Source organism: Anarhichas minor, unplaced genomic scaffold (assembly GCF_050575085.1).
Source record: "Anarhichas minor isolate MPS153535 unplaced genomic scaffold, ASM5057508v1 ptg000012l, whole genome shotgun sequence".
Lineage (NCBI taxonomy): Eukaryota > Metazoa > Chordata > Actinopteri > Perciformes > Anarhichadidae > Anarhichas > Anarhichas minor.
The window spans coordinates 5,997,016-6,016,420 of NW_027466458.1; the positions used below are offsets into that span (position 1 = coordinate 5,997,016).

At 39.4% G+C, this 19,405-nt stretch overlaps 4 protein-coding genes across 4 annotated transcripts; all 4 read right to left on the bottom strand.

Moving 5' to 3' along the window:
- Positions 1-1,799: 1,799 nt before the first annotated feature.
- Positions 1,800-5,043, bottom strand: LOC142948709 (uncharacterized). Its single transcript, XM_076090844.1, has 7 exons — positions 4,906-5,043; positions 4,751-4,807; positions 3,866-4,216; positions 2,783-3,034; positions 2,495-2,587; positions 2,236-2,279; positions 1,800-2,141 (listed from the first exon to the last, which is right to left on the bottom strand). The coding sequence occupies exons 1-7, from the start codon at positions 4,943-4,945 to the stop codon at positions 1,857-1,859; spliced, it is 1,122 nt and encodes a 373-aa protein (XP_075946959.1). The 5' UTR covers positions 4,946-5,043; the 3' UTR covers positions 1,800-1,856.
- Positions 5,044-8,088: 3,045 nt separating this feature from the next.
- Positions 8,089-10,999, bottom strand: LOC142948645 (uncharacterized). Its single transcript, XM_076090778.1, has 5 exons — positions 10,840-10,999; positions 10,153-10,464; positions 9,349-9,390; positions 9,145-9,252; positions 8,089-8,672 (listed from the first exon to the last, which is right to left on the bottom strand). Exons 1-5 carry the CDS (start codon positions 10,892-10,894, stop codon positions 8,308-8,310), a joined length of 882 nt encoding a protein of 293 aa, XP_075946893.1. The 5' UTR covers positions 10,895-10,999; the 3' UTR covers positions 8,089-8,307.
- Positions 11,000-11,153: 154 nt separating this feature from the next.
- LOC142948676 (uncharacterized) lies at positions 11,154-13,657 on the bottom strand. The gene is made up of 6 exons (XM_076090811.1): positions 13,591-13,657; positions 13,137-13,481; positions 12,893-12,922; positions 12,746-12,787; positions 12,525-12,652; positions 11,154-11,872 (listed from the first exon to the last, which is right to left on the bottom strand). The coding sequence occupies exons 1-6, from the start codon at positions 13,655-13,657 to the stop codon at positions 11,558-11,560; spliced, it is 927 nt and encodes a 308-aa protein (XP_075946926.1). The 3' UTR covers positions 11,154-11,557.
- Positions 13,658-17,247: 3,590 nt separating this feature from the next.
- LOC142948710 (CMRF35-like molecule 9) lies at positions 17,248-19,256 on the bottom strand. Its single transcript, XM_076090845.1, has 4 exons — positions 19,220-19,256; positions 18,815-19,135; positions 17,656-17,913; positions 17,248-17,252 (listed from the first exon to the last, which is right to left on the bottom strand). The coding sequence occupies exons 1-4, from the start codon at positions 19,254-19,256 to the stop codon at positions 17,248-17,250; spliced, it is 621 nt and encodes a 206-aa protein (XP_075946960.1).
- Between the last annotated feature and the right edge of the window lie 149 nt (positions 19,257-19,405).

Here is a 19,405-nt window from a genome sequence, read left to right on the forward strand (position 1 = left end):
GTCAATATACAGTGCATGTCAGCATTTTTACAACACAGTTTCTGGACTTTCAATACGAAGAAAAGTTACAAAACACCTGGAGTTCATTTATTTATTTTGCTATTGTTTTATAGCAGTTTTCGCGAATCAACCCTTTACAAAAATAAAACATGAATATTGAGACAGTTTTTTCTTGTTAGAATAATTACATAATAGCCTTTAAAACATGTCATGACGTCCATGTCTAGTAAACATACTTATGATGAGTTATAATCTGCCTATAGCACTAATAATAAGCAGTCGTAAATATTCATAATGCTTCATAATAATAATCATAACACATTAAAAAGCATTATATAATGACTTAATAACTGTCACTTTAGTATCAAAGTATATTATAACTCCCATAGTGGTAATACATTATAATCTTTTTAAAATGCTTGTTTTAAGTAAAGTGAAAAAAATTGTAATGTCAGTAAGTGACCAACAATTATAAAGTATTATCATTCTTGACAGTCATTATAAAATGCTTTATAATGCGATATGATTTTTGTTATAAAGTATTATGTGGTGGCTGCAACTAGCCAAACCATCAACCAGGCACAGTGACGGTGCTGTTTCACTGTTCTTTAAATTATGATGCGAGATATAAAGACTGACTTTATATTCTAGATTGAGTGCACGCGATCAGATAATATCGAGTTACGGTTGATAAAAGTGTTAACTTTCCTGTCAGGGTTTTGCAGCCGACCATCCTTCTGGCAAAAGACCGCGCAGCTGCATCTACACCTGCCTAAATAGATTAGCCTGGACAATTGGACTGTGCCATTCTACAACAGCAAGAGGGGTGTTACAGGAGCCACTACATCTGCACCACAGAGGAGGAATGTCTTCAACCCCCTGCAATCAACTATGGACTGGCCAGCATAGTATATGTATCATGCAGGTAGGAGCTGGGGAGGGCACTCTTATTCAGAAGAGCACTCACTATGTTGTTTTAAACTAAGTTCTGTTTAATTATCTTGTACTTAGACTTCAGTGCAATTATGTTTAGTTATTCTGATTTGTCACTTTGGCTTCATTTTGTTATCCATCCTAATTATTGTAAATACTTTGGGGGGGTGGAATCCCTATTTTTCCCACTTTACCTGCTCTCCCAGCTTTATGCGTACCATGGTCCCTCACACACTATGAATATAAGTGCTTTAAGAAAATAATAGGTATGTTTATAATGCATTATGGATATGGCTGTCATAAAGTGTCCCCATGATGTCTGTCAAATGCACTTTAACTGTAACTGATGGGGGACAAAATCAACAGTCCTCGTTTTGTGCAATAATGTAGAAATTTGTCTGAAGCGCCAGCGGTCTCAGTTAGACAAATGAATATATTATCTGACAACGTTACAGTCCATTCAGTATACAATTCCATCAATGAGCCTCAAAAACACCAATTAGGTGTGAATATCAAAGACATCGCTGTTTTTCTCTGTAACAGGTGGAGGTTTTAGTGGATGTTGAACATATATGTGACAGCTGAGGCTGGAGAGTCGTCACACCGGCCAATCACCTGCTGATCACCTGCTCAACCAGAAGAGGGCGCTCCACAGCAACACAAGGTAAAGACGACACGTGTTCTCATGCACCAGATGTAGGCCTACTGTATTTAATACAAATATGCTGTACACTCGCTGTTCATCACTTATGACCCTTAATAGATCATGATTAACTGAAAGTGGTAACACTGAATATTTTCTATTATAAGGACACTTAATTATGTTTGATCACAGAAAAAGTTGAAAACAGAAGCAACCACAATAATTGTTTTTTAAAACAAGAGAATTTAATTCAATAACAATTTTTTGTGAAGTGTAAGATTTACTCGCATTCACTGTCACTGACCCAAACCCAGCTGTCATCAAGGTCATGGGTGTCACCCCGAGACCTCCTGATAGAGGAGTAGTCAAAGGTCGGCGAGCGGTTTTTCTCTGTGTCAGAAGGTGCGTTCCCCTCTGTCGAGACCTTCTGGAAGTTGACACTGGCGTAGTGGAGCTGGTCCTCGGGACAGTTGACAGTTGCATAGACAGACAGCAGTGCGTCTCCTGAGATCGCCTGCTGGTTCAGCATCTGTATCTCGTCATAGTGGGGATCTCCATGATTTTCCTGCAGAGGAAGAAGGGGCGCAGTGTAATAGATGCAATTGTTGTTCGCATGTGCAAACTCATAAACACAAACGCACACACACACACACACACACCTCTGTGTCGTGTTCATCGTTTGTCCTCTGCTCTGATGATCCGCCTGCGGCACAACACACTGGGAAAAGAACATTTGAGTAGATGGAAACCAGATTTTTTAAAAATCTTTCAAAGTTACTCAAAATCATGTGCAAGTTAAGCTTAAGTTTGCCTCTTAAATTCAGTTATTCAGCATTAAATGTGTGCGTGTGTGTGTGTGTGTGTGTGTGTGGGGGGGGGATTTTCAAGTTGTTGTTTTTTCAAATATCCAACCCTCACCTTGTGTCCTTGGGAGTTTGTATTTGCACAGTATAAATACAAGCACAAGTATCAGTAACAAGGCCAGACACACTACCGCAATGGCAATCAGATCTGCAACAAAGACACAAAAGTTGAAGTTGTTAAAGAATACATGCCGTCAGCAGAGTTTCATTGTCCTCAAAATTCATGCGTAAAGGGGAGAGGTTGTGTCGATGTTTGTTTTTTGCAGTAAAAGTGTTGCGTGTATTTAGGGAGGTGTGAACAGCATCTGTTTGTTTGCAGTAGCAAGTGGCAACCGGAGGTCACCTGAATGGAGAACTTTACGGGTTGTAGATGATTCTGTTGTCTGCAGAGCTGGAGAGTCTGATCTTTTGGTTGGGATGTGTTCTTCAGTTGTGTGAGGGTAAAAAGCCAGAAGGTTAGAGATGTGACAAAAGGCACAAGGCACACACATCATCCATCCATCTCTGTTTTCACCATCTCTTTGTTCCCCCTGCAGGTTCTGTACTCCATCACTGTAATCATAGTACTTTCCCTCATTATGTTCATTCATAAATACTCAGTGGTGAACAAATCCTGCATTCAAACCCATTCAAAGTATTGGAAGCAAAATCTACTTAAAGTATCAGAAGTAAAAAATACTTAGTTGCTGTGAAGCAGGATCGTGTCAGTGTTATATTGTTATTTAAATTATTACAGCAGCATTTTGAAGTTATGACCTTTTAAGGTTTTCATGAAATTTTAATTGTTGATACTATTTATGGTCTGCATTGTTCTCTGCACTAGCCATTAGAAGTATTTACATTCTGTAAATACCTTTTTATAGTTTTCATCATTAGTGGTGGAGTCTGCCATTCCTGCCCTGGATTCAACTTGCCTACACACATACCAGCTTGAGTTGTTTGGCTACACTGATAACTGATATACCAGCTGCTCTTTATACTCCGGTAAAGTAGCTGCTCAACTTTCATGTTGCAGCTGGTCAAAAGGAAGCTAATTTTAACCACTGTACAAGTACCTGTCATCCATGCAAATGTGTAATAGTACTTCAACTGATCGTGTGTTTTCTATGTTGAGGCTTAATTTGATGTATCTAGTGACTGTAGCTGTCAGTAGATGTTGTGCAGTTATGCTAACTAGCAGAAAATTTATATACTCAAGTAAAGTACAAGTATTTACTTAATGCTAGTACTTGAATGTACTTCAAGTTTCAGCTCAGTTATGCAGCTGTGTGAGACAAAAACAATATGAACAGACCTTTAAAATGGGTGAATAATAACCTGCAAAGTTACTACACATCTATTCATCAACAGCAGCACAGATGTGTTCTGATAAAATAATTGTCCTGCATTTGGTTCATAGATACAGAGTGAATAAGTTGTGTTTAAAGTAGAAGACAAAAGTGCTCAGTGTACTCGCCTACAGAGAGGAGGATTTTGGTGGATCCAGCATGCTCCCCCATCCTGCTGGAGCCACACCAGTAGTACCCAGAGTCGTCTGTGCTCAGATCGTTGATGTACACGTAGAAGTACTTCTTTCTGTCATCCCGTATATGAAACCTGCCTTTAGCCACATCTCTCTCCTGCTCTGTTGTATTTATCAGCTGATTGCAGTTGAAAGGATTCGCCCCCTTGCACAGGAACTTCTCATTGTTCTCATGTCTGTGTGGATGGGTGCACTCAATTTGGACAGTCTCTCCAGTACTGTGGTTTAATGCCACTGGTGTGATGTCATTCCAGTCTGAAAACATATTGTTATGTTCAATTATTGGATTGTTTTTCTTACCACAAACACAGAAATGCCTCATCTGAAATAACCAAAACTGTGTGTAAACAGTACAGCACCCCGTCACTCCTAGTGAAAATAAAAACAATAACTATTATTATTATAATTATTTATTTATAAAATTATTATTATATCATTTTGACAATGCTAACTTTAACCATGCAGCTGGATAATTTAATCTATAACTATATATCATATTTTTTAAGCTGGTTATGTTTTCTATGTATAATTTACTGCTAAGTAAGTACTAAGTATAGTGTCAGATACATGCTGTGAGTAAAAGTACATTTTCCTTTGCATTGTAGTCTAGAAGAAGTATGAAGTAGCAGGAAATTAAGAAAAATAAATTCTCACGTAAAGTACCTCAGTGCTCTTTGAGCTGCAGGCGTATGATTTTTTTGTCTTGTTTTCGTTTGACATTAATTAAACAAGCTAGCGCATCTTCTCAACAGTATTTTGCGTGATGCTTTACTACTTCATCGTACTTACAGTTTATGTCAACACGTCCTCCTTTGTTTCCTGTGACAGATGATAATCTCACACTACCTGTTGTAAAAATTGTAAGAAAACAAGAAGTTATTACTTCATAACACTGTAAACAGGTTTTTCACTCATCACATGGAAACACATGTAGTATAATATACCTGTCATTAGGTAAATGATGACTTCCAGTGATGTTCTCATTTTCTCAGTCTATTTTTTTCTAATATAGTTTAAATATCACTTTATCAAATATGAAGCCGTTTTTCTCTGCTTTCTCTCGGCGTGGCATCAGTGTACTACTGTCACACCTTCTGTCTCTCTGAGCAGCTTCTGCTTTCTGGAACATAATTAGAAATATTTGCATTTTAAAATGAGGATTTTGTTTTTATGCAGAGAAAGAAAGGAAGTAGAGACAGAGAGTGATGGAGAGCGAAAGTGCTGACAAATATTCAGAGTAATTCTTCATCTGCTGCATCTCATGATCTCCTCGTCTGTTAAGACGTAAAACCAAATATGGTTGTTCTTCACAGAACATTGTCCACAATGTCCACAATGTCCCGGCTTTGGATCAAAAACGTCTGTAGAAACTCATTGATTTAACCCATTCAGACACAGGTTCCGTTAAATAAATAAAAGATGTTGTTAAATAAATAGAAATATTTGATAATTTGAAGTTGACAATTAAATTCCATAAAAATCCAAAACCACTTAAGCCCCATTTATATGTTATATTTGTTTACATTTTGGCAAAGTGGCCCCATTAAAAGCATGCTGAATCAGTTATTAGCAGTTCCAGTTTGCGATGGATACAAAGACAACTGTCTCTGGATTACTTTCATTCTGATACAAACTTAAAATGTGATGATTCTCTGGCAAGTTCTGGACCTTTAAGGAACATATTTTCAGAGATTAATATAAATTCAGAACTGAATCTAAAAATGAGTGTCACATGTCTGTGTGATCAGGTACCATGTGACTTTCACCCGTTCACATTATCTTTGTTTCGCAGTTCTTCTCCGGGGAGGCCTCCAGATGAAGTCGACCTCTAAACCCTTATGAGTATCGTATCACTTACCAACATATTTGCATTTTGAGTTATTTTTAGATGGTCAAAACAACCATTAATGGGAGGATACCTTCTAAAGTTTTAAGCGAGACTTTGAAAGCAAATTTAACACATTCTTCCTCATACAGATGGAAAGTGAAATTAACAAAAAAAAACATAACTTTGTTCAAATCAAGGCACTCAAAGGTTCTGCTGCTACAGCCTTACTTTGTCCGGTATGACCATTAGCCTTCGGTGGCTAATGTTAGCAAACTTTAGACAGATATCATTGTGGAATTGACATTACTGAGTCACTTTGTGGACTTTATGAGTTTTACCATTTACCATTATCCTGTAAGTGCTACTTGTGGCCACAGGTGTCACTGTGCGGTAGAAGTTGCATAAACTTATTTGACACTTTTCAGGCAAACATCCATCATAAACAAATTATAGCAATCATAAATACATTCACCTTATTTCTCATCTGAGGAGGTTAAGAAAAAAATAGATTTGTTTTTATAATATGAGTGGAATAAAGGTGGGAGATGAATGAGACCTGACTTTTTAATAAATAAGGTGTAAGGTTATTGGGTTTATTGGAGAAATACTGTTCCACACAAGAACAAGTTATAAAATGATACAGTGAATAAGCAAAATAACACACTGTGACTATAATTATCAAATCTGCCATCAAACTGCATGGATGGATGATTGACAAGCTAACAAACACACAGATGAGGATATGAAAGCAGGTCAAGCAGTTGATCTAATCTCTCTCCAGGGCCGGGGGGGCTGCCTCCGTGTTGAAGCTCTGGACCCAGACAACCTGGTTTGTGGTCAGAGAATCGTTGGATAATCATGTTGCAGAGACTTGCAAGTTAAATTGAGGTCACTGTATCATGTCTGTGTTTCCTCAGTCTACAGTACAGAAACACCAACAGACTCAGCAGCAGCAGCCACAACAGCTCTTTTCCTGCCAGTGGTGGCAACACTAGAGCAAAGTGAAATGCCACATTAGAATACTGTATACCTTAAAAAGATTTATCCTAGTTATCTCTTATATGTTTACCTGTTGAGTTTTGCTTATTTCCAGGACAAAAAACCCCAAGCCCTCTTAAATTTATCACAACTGCTAATTCTTACTTCAACTCAATACAAACAACCTCATAAAATACATTTAGTATTTGAATAGCAAACTATCGTAAACTTTCCCTTTTTAAAACCAGTCCAATACAAACCCCTGAAGAGGAAACAGGGGATATTACAGTATGCTGCACACAGATGGAACCAATTTCCTGATGATTTAGACCTTGTATAAAACTTATATTAAAAACTTGTCAAAGAAAGCGCGGTAACATGTAAGGAAAATGGATAACTTTGACTTACCTTTGTAGACTTTTAGCTTGACTCCTGTTTTAGAATCAAACGTGTACATATCTATTTCACAGCAGTATGTTTTGGCATCATTCAGGGACAGTTTATTGATGGTCACATGCAGGATCTTTCATATCATCACAGGGGTAATATGTCCCTCTCTGTGTCCTCTCTTTAAACATTTTAACGTTGGTTTTAATGAGAATCATCACATTAAAACATGTTTCATTCCCAGGGTCATATCGGCAGGAGATGTCAACTCCTCCCTCCTTTGGTGAGATGTGTCTTTGATTCTTCTGATGCTTCAAATTAAAAAAATAAGCACAGTAGGTGTTTGTTTTTTGGCTAAATTACGTATTTTTGTTGGCCAACCTGGAAGTTATCATCACTCTGGTTCCCTCAACAAAACGTCAATGGGATTCTTTTCATTGGATTTTGGTTTATTGCAGAAAATAAGCTCTGTGTTCAGCAAGATAATATTCACAAATGAACACCACTTTTATTGTTTTTTTTAATGGGAAACCAGAAGTGCAAAAATGCCAACTCATTTCCTGGTTTTAGAACTCCTTCCTCCAGCACTCTATTGCGATCTTTGCAAACATTCTCTCTCAGCTTGTGTTTTCCTTAGACTCTACTGGGTTCTCTGCCCTTAACCAACTCTCAGGCCACTCCACTGAGTCTAAATTTAATCTGAAGGCTTACATCCTCTTCTAGAAACACGACTGGAGCCCCACAATGAACCGGGAAGCCTTGAGGTTAATTAGAGCTGTAGGTGTGTCCACTACAGCCTCTTCCTTTGCTCACATGACCTTCTCAGTTTCTATTTCATTAAAGCTGAGTGAGTGTGTGTGAGTGTGTGTGAGTGTGTGTGTATTGGTGGTAGGCGTCTCACAGAAGAAAAAAAATACACAGAAGAAAATCTATCTATATTGATTTGACAATGTTGTTTTTATTAGGTTAAAATACAAAATCTACTGACCATAATTATATTTTAGTTATCTATATATTTCTTAATCAATAAATACATTCTGAATTATCTGAATAATTAATTCACAACAACCTGTGAATTTAGTTTTACAGAAATGTGTGAATGGTGGGTATTTTCAGTTGAGCATCACACAGACTTTTACTGCACTTGAGATGATCACAACTGAGTTCTGATATTGTAATAGACTGCGGATTCATCTGCTGCGTTGTGATTAATGGCAGAGTATGTCAGCTCTGTGGTGCCAGGTGTGTCAGCGCTGCCGTCTGTGTGTTTGTTGAAGCTAACCGTGGTGTAGAGGAGGCCGTCTGGTTGGATCTGAGAGCCGGATGAAACGGAGTCGTTGGAATAAATATTGTCTGAGCGATCGCCTCCGAAGTCTTGCTGTTGAACAGTCGAAGAGATGCTGTTTGTCCTGCCGTCTGTTTCTCGGTACTCGTTGGCTGTTGAAGAGGGAGTAGTGATGTGGTGTCCATCTTGTTTCTGACGGGAAACTGTCGCATTGACCGGGTCATGGTTCTTTCCTGCATGGAGAGTGATGATTCACAAAGTGTTAGATCCCAGACGAATGAAAACTAGATTTTTATTACTTTCACTCCCTGAAAAAAACGCTGCATTAAAAGCAGCAAATAAAAATAATTAAAAAGTACAATAAATTTCATGAAGAAACCCCAGGGAGAGCAGCAGAGGAGAGACACCTCTTCCAGGACATATGTCAGATTTACAGAGTAGATGGAAATACATATAGTGGAAATTACAATAATATGCCTAAACTCTTTTGACTTACGCACTCTGCAACTTTATTCAAGTGACTGGGCGCCATATTGGAGTTTGCTATATGTGGTTGTTTGTGGTGGTTGATATGGCTCACTGGGCAGAAGTTCAAGAAAAGTGCTAGATACTTGTGAGGTGGCTGCTAGGCGCTTGTTATAGTGTTCAGGCCTGGGTATTGCTAAGTTCTGAAAATATTATCATACGAGTCTATTCGTTTTATACCAGAAAATGTGTGGGTGCCTCTGTTTCGATGTCTGAAGAAGATTAAAAGGACCATCGCCAGAGCCAGCACAAGCACCCCGAGACCAACTCCAATGTACACCAGCTTATCTGAAAAAAAGAGACGACATCACATCTCAGTGATGACACATCACTCAGGAGTCTCTCACACACACACATCCAGACAGTTGCTTAGGATGAACGTACTTGAATTTGATTGTGAGTCATTGTCGGGGTCCTGTGTGTTTCCTGAAAGAAATTAGAAACAATCATTTTAATTGTAATCCTCGTCCCTCAGTCACATTGTATGTGCTGTGTTGGTCTCTCATTTCTTTCCTTTAATTACTGTCTGTTGCGAAACAAAGAAGATCAGCTTGAGACAGACTGTTGTGAAATATTGGTCATATTCTAGTAAAAAGGAAATGGGACAAAGGTTTTCATCTTTGAAGTGACGAAGAATAACAACGTCATGAAAGCTATTCAGACCCCTCTCACCCTGGACAAAAACTGTTTGTGCCCCTTCCAACTGGCAGGAGGCTGAGGTCCATCAGGACCAAGACCTCACGCCACACGAACAGCTTCTTCCCGTCCGCAGTCGGGCTCATTAACAGAGCCCGGGTCCCCCACTGACTCTGTCACCCCAGGACAAATTCCCACCGGTCACTCCCCTGCATCCCTTCTATTACACTCGACACTTTACACTACACTTACATCTCACTTGTTTATAGTCCTGTCATCTGTTTGTTGTTTATAGTCCTGTTATCTGTTCATTTGTGCACTTTATTTTATATTTCACTTTATTTTATATTTCATCTTTATTTTATATTTCATTTATTTTATATCTTACTTTATTTTATATCTCTTGTCAATTTTAATATGTTTCTACTTGCACTGATTGTTGATTGTTAAATGTTTGCACCTCCCGTCACGCCAAATTCCTTGTATGTTCAACATACATGGCAATAAACGGTTCTGATTCTGATTCTGATACACAATGCCGAATCAACTCACCCTCTATGACTGCGAGGACTACTTCATTGTATGTGTCCAGACCAGCTCTGTCAATTCCACACCGGTAGGTTCCCGAGTCATCCGCTGTCAGACGAGAGATGGTCACGTAGAATGTGTTTCCTTCATCTGTAATACTGTATTTCTCATTTGAATCCTCCTCATTTGTTCTGCTTCTGACTAGGACGTCTTCACTTTTACATGGTCCCTTGCAGAAATATTTGACGTTGTTAAATGCGTTCGAGTGAGAGCATTTTATTTTGACCTCCTCTCCCACCACTCCTGTTACTGACATGGCTTCAGTCTCCCATAACCCTGGACAAAACACACAGACAGCAACAAAGTCAGATCTTCATTTTGTAGTTACACGGTACATCACCAACCAGAAGGACGTCAAATTCTGAAACGTTTACGCTTTCTGGCCCCTGACACAAGTTGCATATGTCTACAGTTACAGGCTGTTTATTCTGTTCTGATTGTTTCATTTGAATATTCTTAGAGGCTTGAAGAGGTTAAACTAAACGGTACTTTGGAAAAATGCTCCTCAAAAAGTGCACTCTGTAATCTTGATACAGCTCCCAACAAAACTGACAAATCACAAAATCAGGAAGGCGAACCCTAACACCTGAGAGACACATTCAGATAGAGGAACAGAGAGAGAGACAAACGGATTAACCTTTCTAAACTTACCTCCCACAAGAAAGATCAAAATGAGGAAAATCATCTTCACACGCAGCATGTACATCTGTCACTTTCCTTTGCCTTTTGTTAACTCACCCTGATTTTCACTTTTCTTTGTATTTTTCTCCAAACGAATGACAACTCTGCGTTTGTCACAGGTTCCTCTTTGTTGTTGCACTTCCTATGTTTAGCCGGCTTCCTCATCTCATGAACAAAACCAAAAGGTCCCTTCCCGTCTCTTGCTCGTCTCAAAGTGAAAGTTTCACATCAATCAGGCCAGTAAATAATTAACACAAGGACACCCTCAGATATTACCACTTGGTTTATTTTGGTGAAATATATCAGAAAGCAAAGCGAGAGACGGAGCTTAAAGCTTCCAGAGGAAAGCACAACATCAATTTTCTCATAAAAGTTGACAGAGAAGCACACAATCTCAGATCTACTAGATCTGCTCCTCTTCGTGGATTTGTTCAACTCTTGACAGCTTGAGTTGAGTCTTGCTCAAACACTTCTTCTTTTCAGTTGCAAAATGATTTCCTCTAGAAATACCTAAACACGGTAATAATTAACGCAATAACCTCTTGAATTACTAAAGTTCCTTTATCGCTAACTTTCATTCTTATCAATAATATTAACACCAAGATCTGGGAGCACAGCTACAAGAAAACAAAGGTTAACAATGAAGTTTCTGACTCTCCATTGGCCGGAATTAACCCGGAATTATCCTTCAACAGTTGATCTGCTTTTTGACTCCCAGAGGTCCATCTTTAGGATCGCGGAGTCCATTAAGGCTGTGATAGACGTGCTCCTCTAGCCGGCTGAGATCCAGATGTTGGTACTGCTTCGGCACATCCACATCGACATATTCGCCGAGGCCGAGAGTGACAGTGGACTCCCGATGCTTTGATGTGAAGTGGGAGCAGAGGTCAGGTGGTGGCGATGGTAAAGCCGAAGGATCGGCGCAGTCTGGAGTCGAAGAGCTGCAACTCAGTTCAGGTTCAGTTCTTACACCAGGCATCATGGTCTCATAGTCGGATGATGTCTGTGGGATGAACAGAAACCTGCTCACAGTGAACTGCTTCTTGCACGAGATGTCATAGTAATCTCTGAATGCTAATTTGTTAGTGTTTACTTGATAAAGTGGTTCTGACAGTCAGCTAACGAGACTGAGCGTCTCCAGACATGCCAGCATCACTGTGACTAAGGCACATTGAGCTAAATGCTAACATCAGCATGCTAACATGCGCACAATAACAATGCTAAAATGTGGATGTTTAGCATGTATAATGTTTACTTTGTGATCATCAATGGGTAACGCCCGACTATAAATCAAAACCTAAGCCGTAGGTTAACCCATTGCATCAATTATAAATCCAGCTCAACATTTAGCACTAAATACAAATACAGCTGAGCCTGATGGGAATGTCTTTAGTGTTGCAGGTCTATAGTCATTAACCAAAGTATGGGACACATTGACCCATAATTTGGTTAATGACAATGATGGTGTTAGATAAAAAGTCAGAGAATCACCAAACATATTGCAATTCATCCCGATGGGAACGTTAATATCTGTACTAAGATTCATGCCAATCCATCCACTGGTTGCTGAGATGTATTTCAGTCTTGATAACAGTGTCAGACTGAGCGACATCGCTGTAGCCTTGCTGCTAGTGTTGCTAAAAGTTTGGACAAACCTCTCTATTCTGGTGGGCGCCAGGTCTTCGGTGTTTAACAGCCAGCAGAAGGCAAAGCGTGAACAGACATATGAACAGTATCGCTGCCGTGCACATCGCTGCAGTCACGAACAGCGACAGGTGGATCTCTGCAGGAGAGAACAATAAGTGAAGTTCACTCACACACACACACATAGAATTATGAATACCATGAAAACACACACACACACACAATCACTCACTGTTCACTGGGCCGTCCACCGGAAAGATGGATGATTCAGTAACTGGAAAGCACAGTTACAAATAAAAGCCCAAAGTATTTATACAGAGAACAAGAATAAACACACAGAGCTCCCTGATGAATTGTGTAGTTACACAGATTCACTTACTGTGATGTGTGAGATTTTCTGGAGGGTTTGCTGTTGATGAAGGGCAGCAAAAAATGATTGGTTTACAAAAAAACGAAAAGCACTACTATTACTCTAACACTACTTATTTATAGTAAGAGGCCTGACATTTTTAGATCGAAACCACCAGGTCGACAAACTATTCAGCATCTGTTTTGTTAACTTCTTATTTCACTGTAAGGCACCAACCGGGAACCAGATTTTGTGCCATGTATAAGCAGTCAACATACGGTACCTCGGGAAACATTCAGATGTATGAAACTGATATGATCAGGGATCGCGTTCACCCCACACCGGTACGTCCCGCTGTCCTCTGAGATGAGGCTGTCCACCCTGACGATGAAGAAGGCTCCGGTGGTGTTGTCGTACAGAGAGAAACGTCCACCTTTATCCCACTGGTCGTGTTTTTGTGTCCGTATCAGGGAGGTGGAGGACATTTTGTCATCATTGTCGTCATTTTCATAGCAGAAGTACTTAGCATTGTTCTGCTGGCCGTCTTCATATTTACATCTGAAGTCAAATCTCTGGCCCTCCACACCGTTAACAGCCGTGGTTTTGACACTGATCCGAGCTGTCATTTGGAAACAAAAGCTGTTAGTTATGTAATCATGTGTTTTAACAAATAGTTGAACTCAAGTAAAGTCTATTACGTCATCTTTAACGCATAGCACGCGGCCCACCTTGGATCTGTAGTATAGTAATGATGACAGTTGTAGTGGTTCTCCATGAGATCCAGGTTGCTCCCATCACTCCCAGTTTACCTTCAGTTTGCGACACGCAGATTCCTCCCCAGCCGCACAATGAGGCAGCAACCTGGACGAAAGGCCGTGTCCGTGTGTTCAATCCGGTGCTTTCATATCCATGTTTAAACCTCTTCCTCTTTCATGAACAAACCAGTCCACACATAACCTTCAACCTGTGAAAGTGAAATCATGGCGGCTTAGGTGACTCAGAAAGTTACCTTCATGTGTATTCACAAACTTTTTTTTTTAAATCAGCACATCCGGAGTTCACTGTTTTTTTTTCTTAAATTAAGAAAATAAATCTGGGTTTAATTCACTGCGTCCTTCAAGGCAATCCCATAGTCCTCTGTAATCCTCTCGACTCATCACAAACTGTACTTGTTCTTGACTCCAGTGTTGCTATCTGGTACTGTACCACTTCCTATAAGTAGGTGTGATGAAGTTCAACTCCAGTTAAATAGATTTGTCATGGTGTGCTAACCCAGATGTTGTTATTACTGTATAAAGGATACATAAATGAGTTGTGAAAATCAATCTGCACCAATCAATGTCTTTTAATTAATAACGGATCAAATGATAACTTATAATGTGAATGGTTTCATTCGTAGTGACGGACCCACAGAGAATTATCACCAGACTGAAGTTAAACAATTGAGCGTCTCAGCTGATTGTGTTGGTTTTATGGCCCGTAGCTTTACTGTTGCCAATTATTCTCACTGCTCGTGTGGGATTTGTTTCCAGCAGCCGCAGGAAGCCGTTTCAGTTCTCTTTAATAACTTAACTGTTCCCTGACTGACATAGAAACAGACACAGTTAGTGACTATGTGGTGAACATAGTTGAGCATAAAGCAGCTAAAGAGCCAAGTGTTGTCGTCAGGAGATGAGAGAGATTTTGGGTGGACACAACTACTACTGGATGATAGTGTTGCTCTATGTTTGCTGGATGTGTAAATAAATAACTGATACTTTCGCCACACAGATTGTTCCCTCAAGTGGCCCAAAAAAGAATAACACTTGCATTGTACGAACCATTTATAAAGTATGCTTCATTAAAAAAGGCCACCTGTTATTCTTTGCCGTCATCTATATGTTGACACATATTATTATTAATAACACTGATCTGTGTAACAACAGGCTGCAATACTTGAAAAGGTCATGAAGAGTGATATTAAATATTAGAAAATGTTGAATGAAATAAAACATTAAGTTCAAGGCTGATGCCAAACAACGTATGTATGTATGTATCCATTGACACATGTCGTACTTTCTCCCTATTGTTCTATCAGATGAAAATTCATGAAGCAAGTCTGTCTTTTGTTACATTATTCATGCAAGTAAGCCTTAAACATGCTTTCTTTCCACTTCATTATGAATTATTCATCCATTTGATGATGCCCAACAGTGCACACAAAATAATAAGTTTAAAAGTTTCACAGTAATGTGCTGGAAATTATAACTTTGTGGGTTGTTTCAATGTTCAGGCCACAGTGTCTTTATTAAATATGACCACTAGGAATCGCCAAAGGCAGAAGCTTTATCATACTACGCACAGAGGCATCTGTGTTTATTTTATTTTAAGGTACAGACATACGTTAATACTTCCACTGACTTATAAAACGTTATCCCCCTTATCCATAATTACATGCAAACATTCATATATGTATTTGTGTCCCGACATAATCCGACACAAACAGTCACACCTACAATAAGAATTTTGATCGATTAACTGCTGAAGAACCATTGTATTCTTTTGTTTAAAGACGAGAGAAGCTGAGTTTAATTTTGATCAGCAGGTATAGCAAGCGAGACACGGGAACTTGGCTTGGGTCTTGAGGAGTTGTAGCATTTATTCACCAACAAATAAACTGTACACACACTGCACTGCTATGTTCAGAGCTATAAAGTTGCTGTTACCTTCATACTCACAGTCACACACGCCTTTGGGCTTACATTACACACAGCCGACAACCTCGTAGCTAAACTGATCGATGCGGTGGAGATTTACTGAGAGAATGGCTGCACGTGTCGACGTTGAATCACGCAACATTGTGGCCACGATCTCTCCCTGACAGGTGGACATTTTTTTGCAAAAAACAGAAAGCATAAATATAAATTAAAATGCAGTGGCTGCAGGTGCCACATTATGGCTAGTCAGGGCTAGCTGGTGAGATAACTTCTCATCTAATTTACCCAGTTCCCTGTAATTTAAAAAGTACTTTTGATACTTAATATAAAAGGCATAATTTAAATCTAATCATTATGAAAAAAAGAAACTTTTCTTGTTTAAAGGTAACAAGCCTAGCTCAGCAGAGTAGCAGTAACTGGTTGAGCCTTTAAATCACTAATGTATTTAGCTTGTTAATTCAAATGAACAAGAAAGCTGAAGAAACAAAGAGATATTTTGTTTGTACATGCTTTCCTTTCCTTTCCTTGCGCCCTTTACATTGTTTGGTATTTAAACTCCTTTTTATCTTAAGTCTGGGATGATTAATAATCATCCTAAAAAGACACAAAGGTTTTACCATATATATACTGTACATATGTTACACAGTTTGGTTAAGAGCCTTCGAACTTCAATCTCCTTTTTTCACAACATCACCGTTTGTGTAATTACTGCTCTCTGCCTTTGTAAGGCGGTACAATGTGGAATAACAGTGCTACAGGTACCACTCCTGTGAAGTTTACGATAACTTGATAGAGGTTTCTTTTGTGTATACAGGTAGACAAAAATCCATACAAACGCTGTCATATTCCAGTTAAAATCTTAAGTCTCAAGCTTTTAATTAATAAATTCTAGGACTGTAGATCAGATTTCATTTTATTAATCTATCTGAGATTGGACTGTCAGCACCCTCACCCCATCCGTCCTTTCTCCCTCTACTCAATCGTGTACTATCAAGGAACAAATATTCAGAAGTCTGTAAAGTAACTCCGTGAATGAAAACATATTCCTTTGTTTGCTTTTTCCAGTTAAAGGTAAGATTGTCTCTCTGTTGGCACACAAATAATGACTCTAAATCAATGCACAGACAGAACATGTCTACAACCCTCAGCATACCTTTGTAAAGGATGCAAATGTAGTTCATCATAAACGTTGGTTTAACTGAGGAAGCATCGTAGGAGGTACAGTTCAGTTGTACATCAGTGTCCATAAAAATCCCACCAATCATACTTTGGGGCGTAACTCACACTGTTAATGATGCATCCAAACCAATCCAAAGTGATCTTGGCCTCACGTCTGTGGAATCACTGCAAGATCTGGAGTGACAGGCGGATGCATTGCTCGTACAGCTCTCTGTTGGTTTGCTTGTTGCATTTTTAGTTGCTGTCGGTTTTCCAAGACAGCCTTTGCCAGTTCTTTCACATATAGGTGGCAAAGGTTTGATGTAGATCACAGAGCTTGTGTCATCTTTGTCTTGGACATTTGCAGCTGAGTGTCTTGAATGTTCGGTGCCTTTGTAGCAACAGATGTTTTCATAAATGTGAAGAGGTACGCTACATTCGACGGCTGCGGTCGCATCTGTCGGTGGATTCTGCTTTGGGTGGTGAGAACAAGAGGACTGCACGTCCTCGCCAATGTCATCGTACTCGCAGTCAGCCTGTTGAACAGTGGCGAAGGAAAAACAAATCAGCATTTATTAGTTCAAGTATGTTCTTCATCTCACTGGGCTGAACCTACTCAGTAACACATCTATAGATACCACTTTAAGTTTACTGATGTAGTTCAATATTATTAAAAAATTGCATTGTAAATATGATTTGCTGCGGACTCAAATATAAAAAAGTGCCTAAATCCTTTAACCCCACCTTTGACGCTCACCAAGGTGTCATATTTTAACAGAGAGAAATTAGCCTGGCATCTATCTTCTCATCTAACTCTCAGCAAGTATGCAAATAAGCATCAAATGCAAATGGAAACACCGATTAGGTGTGGGTTTTATAGCATCTTAAAGAGAAATATGAACTGACGGACTTTTTGGAAAACCCTCTTTGTAAATTGACCTCTGAAACCAGGAAAGGAAACTTCATCGGCTTCATTTGATTCGCTGCCAAGACGATCGTCATGTTTCTCTAGGAAGACAATTGCTGTGTGTCGTGAAGAGACTCGTACCTCCGTTTCATCTGCACTGACGCCGTCTGTGCTTTTGGAGCAAACCTGTGGTTGAGGTTTGATGTTCACTCTGTGTTTCCTGATGATTATTGCCAGCATCAAAACAGTGAGCATGGCAACAGCCCCGACTGTAGCGTACAACACGGTGCCTGACCGGAAAACAGGAGACATGGCTCAACAATTTGACATTATCCACAAGCGACTGATATTCATGCACCAACTGCACACACCAAGTGATGAGATATAAACTAACCTGTGCTGTTCTGTTTGCTGCCATTGGTGTTGTTTGAAGCTGCGAGGTTGGATGGAATATTACTTGTACATTGTGTTTTTTGTAATCTATCTTCAATTTTGATGATGTTTTTCTTCCTACCTGTCGAAAGGTTTGCAGGCATTCTGGTGTCCATTCCAGGTGTTAATTCTGTTGAGTTGGAAATATTCAGATATGTCCCTGTGGGAGAAAGTTCAGGTATGGCGGTCGTTGTCTCTTTTGCAACAGCTTTAAGGGAACAGTGGTGGAAAAAGTATTTAGAGTCTTTATTTAAATAAAAGTACCAAAACAACGCTGCAAAAATACTCTGTTAATCGTAAACGTCTTCTTTCAAAAACCTACTTGAAGTACCAGTGTGTATTATTACATTAGTGAATTGTTTTTGTATTTTTGTTACATTAGAATGAGCCCTTCATATCTATATCTTTGCCAAGTCCGCCATGTTTCTACAGTAGTCCAGAACGGACAAACCAAACGCTGGCTCTGAAGAGGGCTTTGATGGAACTCATGGTTTTGTGACACATGTGGCGAAGGGCCCCAAAAAAACACAGCTTTTTTTCTAAGGTGTCGCAAGCGCAAAAAGATTGGGAACCACTGCCGTATAATACGTTATTCATTTTGTAAAGAACTCCAGCTGCCAGATAAATGACTAAATGTTCTTAGTTGCATTCCACCACTGATGGGGAAATGTGTATACACGAATGTAGAGACAAAAATAAAAGCAGTCAGTGTACAGATACATCCAATTCAAGGTAGGAGTAATAAGATCATGCACGTACCTTCCTTTACAGTAACATGTACTTCAGTGAATGTATCCAAACCAAGTCTTTCCACTGCACACCAGTATTTCCCCGAGTCTGACAGCTGGAAGTGACTGAAGGTCACAGTGAAGACTCCGTCCCCCGAGTCCACCAGAGCTATCCTCCCTGACGCCGCTCGTCCACCAGCTTTTACTGTAACCAGTATATCTTCTCTGTCGTTACATGAATCCTTGCAGAGGTATTTATTGTTTCCCTTCGCTAATCTGTGTGAACACTGGAACGAGACTTCTCCCCCCTCGAATCCCTCGACTTTGATGCTTGAAACCTCGATCCCAGCAGCTGCCAAAATGAAATCACGTGACAAGAGTTACAGCATCTTTGAGTTGTTTAGATTGTTTGTATGTAATTAATTAACACACTTACCATAGAGAAGACAGCAGAAGATATAAAAGGTCTTCATTCTGATTGATAAAGTGACAGCTCTGTAGTAGTTTCCTGTCAGTCCCTCCAGACTCTGCACTTTAATTTACAATCTGTCTCTTTAAAAACCTAAAAAGTGGTTAAATATTTCATCAGGCTCTGCCACTGCACAGCCTTGTGCAACTGAAA

What these genes read in the sequence shown, in the direction of transcription:
- LOC142948709 (XM_076090844.1), bottom strand. Translation starts at nt 4,945, where the DNA reads ATGAGAACATCACTGGAAGTCATCATTTACCTAATGACAG. An exon ending in AGGACGTGTTGACATAAACT is followed by an intron (nt 4,217 to 4,750) that starts GTAAGTACGATG and finishes ATATGTTTTCAG; the next exon opens with ACTGGAATGACATCACACCA. An exon ending in ACGATGAACACGACACAGAG is followed by an intron (nt 2,142 to 2,235) that starts GTGTGTGTGTGT and finishes CTTCCTCTGCAG; the next exon opens with GAAAATCATGGAGATCCCCA.
- LOC142948645 (XM_076090778.1), bottom strand. Translation starts at nt 10,894, where the DNA reads ATGTACATGCTGCGTGTGAAGATGATTTTCCTCATTTTGATCTTTCTT. An exon ending in TTTGATCTTTCTTGTGGGAG is followed by an intron (nt 10,465 to 10,839) that starts GTAAGTTTAGAA and finishes TGTTTTGTCCAG; the next exon opens with GGTTATGGGAGACTGAAGCC. An exon ending in AGGCACCCACACATTTTCTG is followed by an intron (nt 8,673 to 9,144) that starts GTATAAAACGAA and finishes CTCTCCATGCAG; the next exon opens with GAAAGAACCATGACCCGGTC.
- LOC142948676 (XM_076090811.1), bottom strand. Translation starts at nt 13,657, where the DNA reads ATGGGAGCAACCTGGATCTCATGGAGAACCACTACAACTGTCATCATT. An exon ending in AGAAAATCTCACACATCACA is followed by an intron (nt 12,788 to 12,892) that starts GTAAGTGAATCT and finishes TGTGCTTTCCAG; the next exon opens with TTACTGAATCATCCATCTTT. An exon ending in GCGCCCACCAGAATAGAGAG is followed by an intron (nt 11,873 to 12,524) that starts GTTTGTCCAAAC and finishes TTCATCCCACAG; the next exon opens with ACATCATCCGACTATGAGAC.
- LOC142948710 (XM_076090845.1), bottom strand. Translation starts at nt 19,256, where the DNA reads ATGAAGACCTTTTATATCTTCTGCTGTCTTCTCTATG. An exon ending in CTTCTGCTGTCTTCTCTATG is followed by an intron (nt 19,136 to 19,219) that starts GTAAGTGTGTTA and finishes TCATTTTGGCAG; the next exon opens with CTGCTGGGATCGAGGTTTCA. An exon ending in ACATGTTACTGTAAAGGAAG is followed by an intron (nt 17,914 to 18,814) that starts GTACGTGCATGA and finishes TTTTCCGGTCAG; the next exon opens with GCACCGTGTTGTACGCTACA.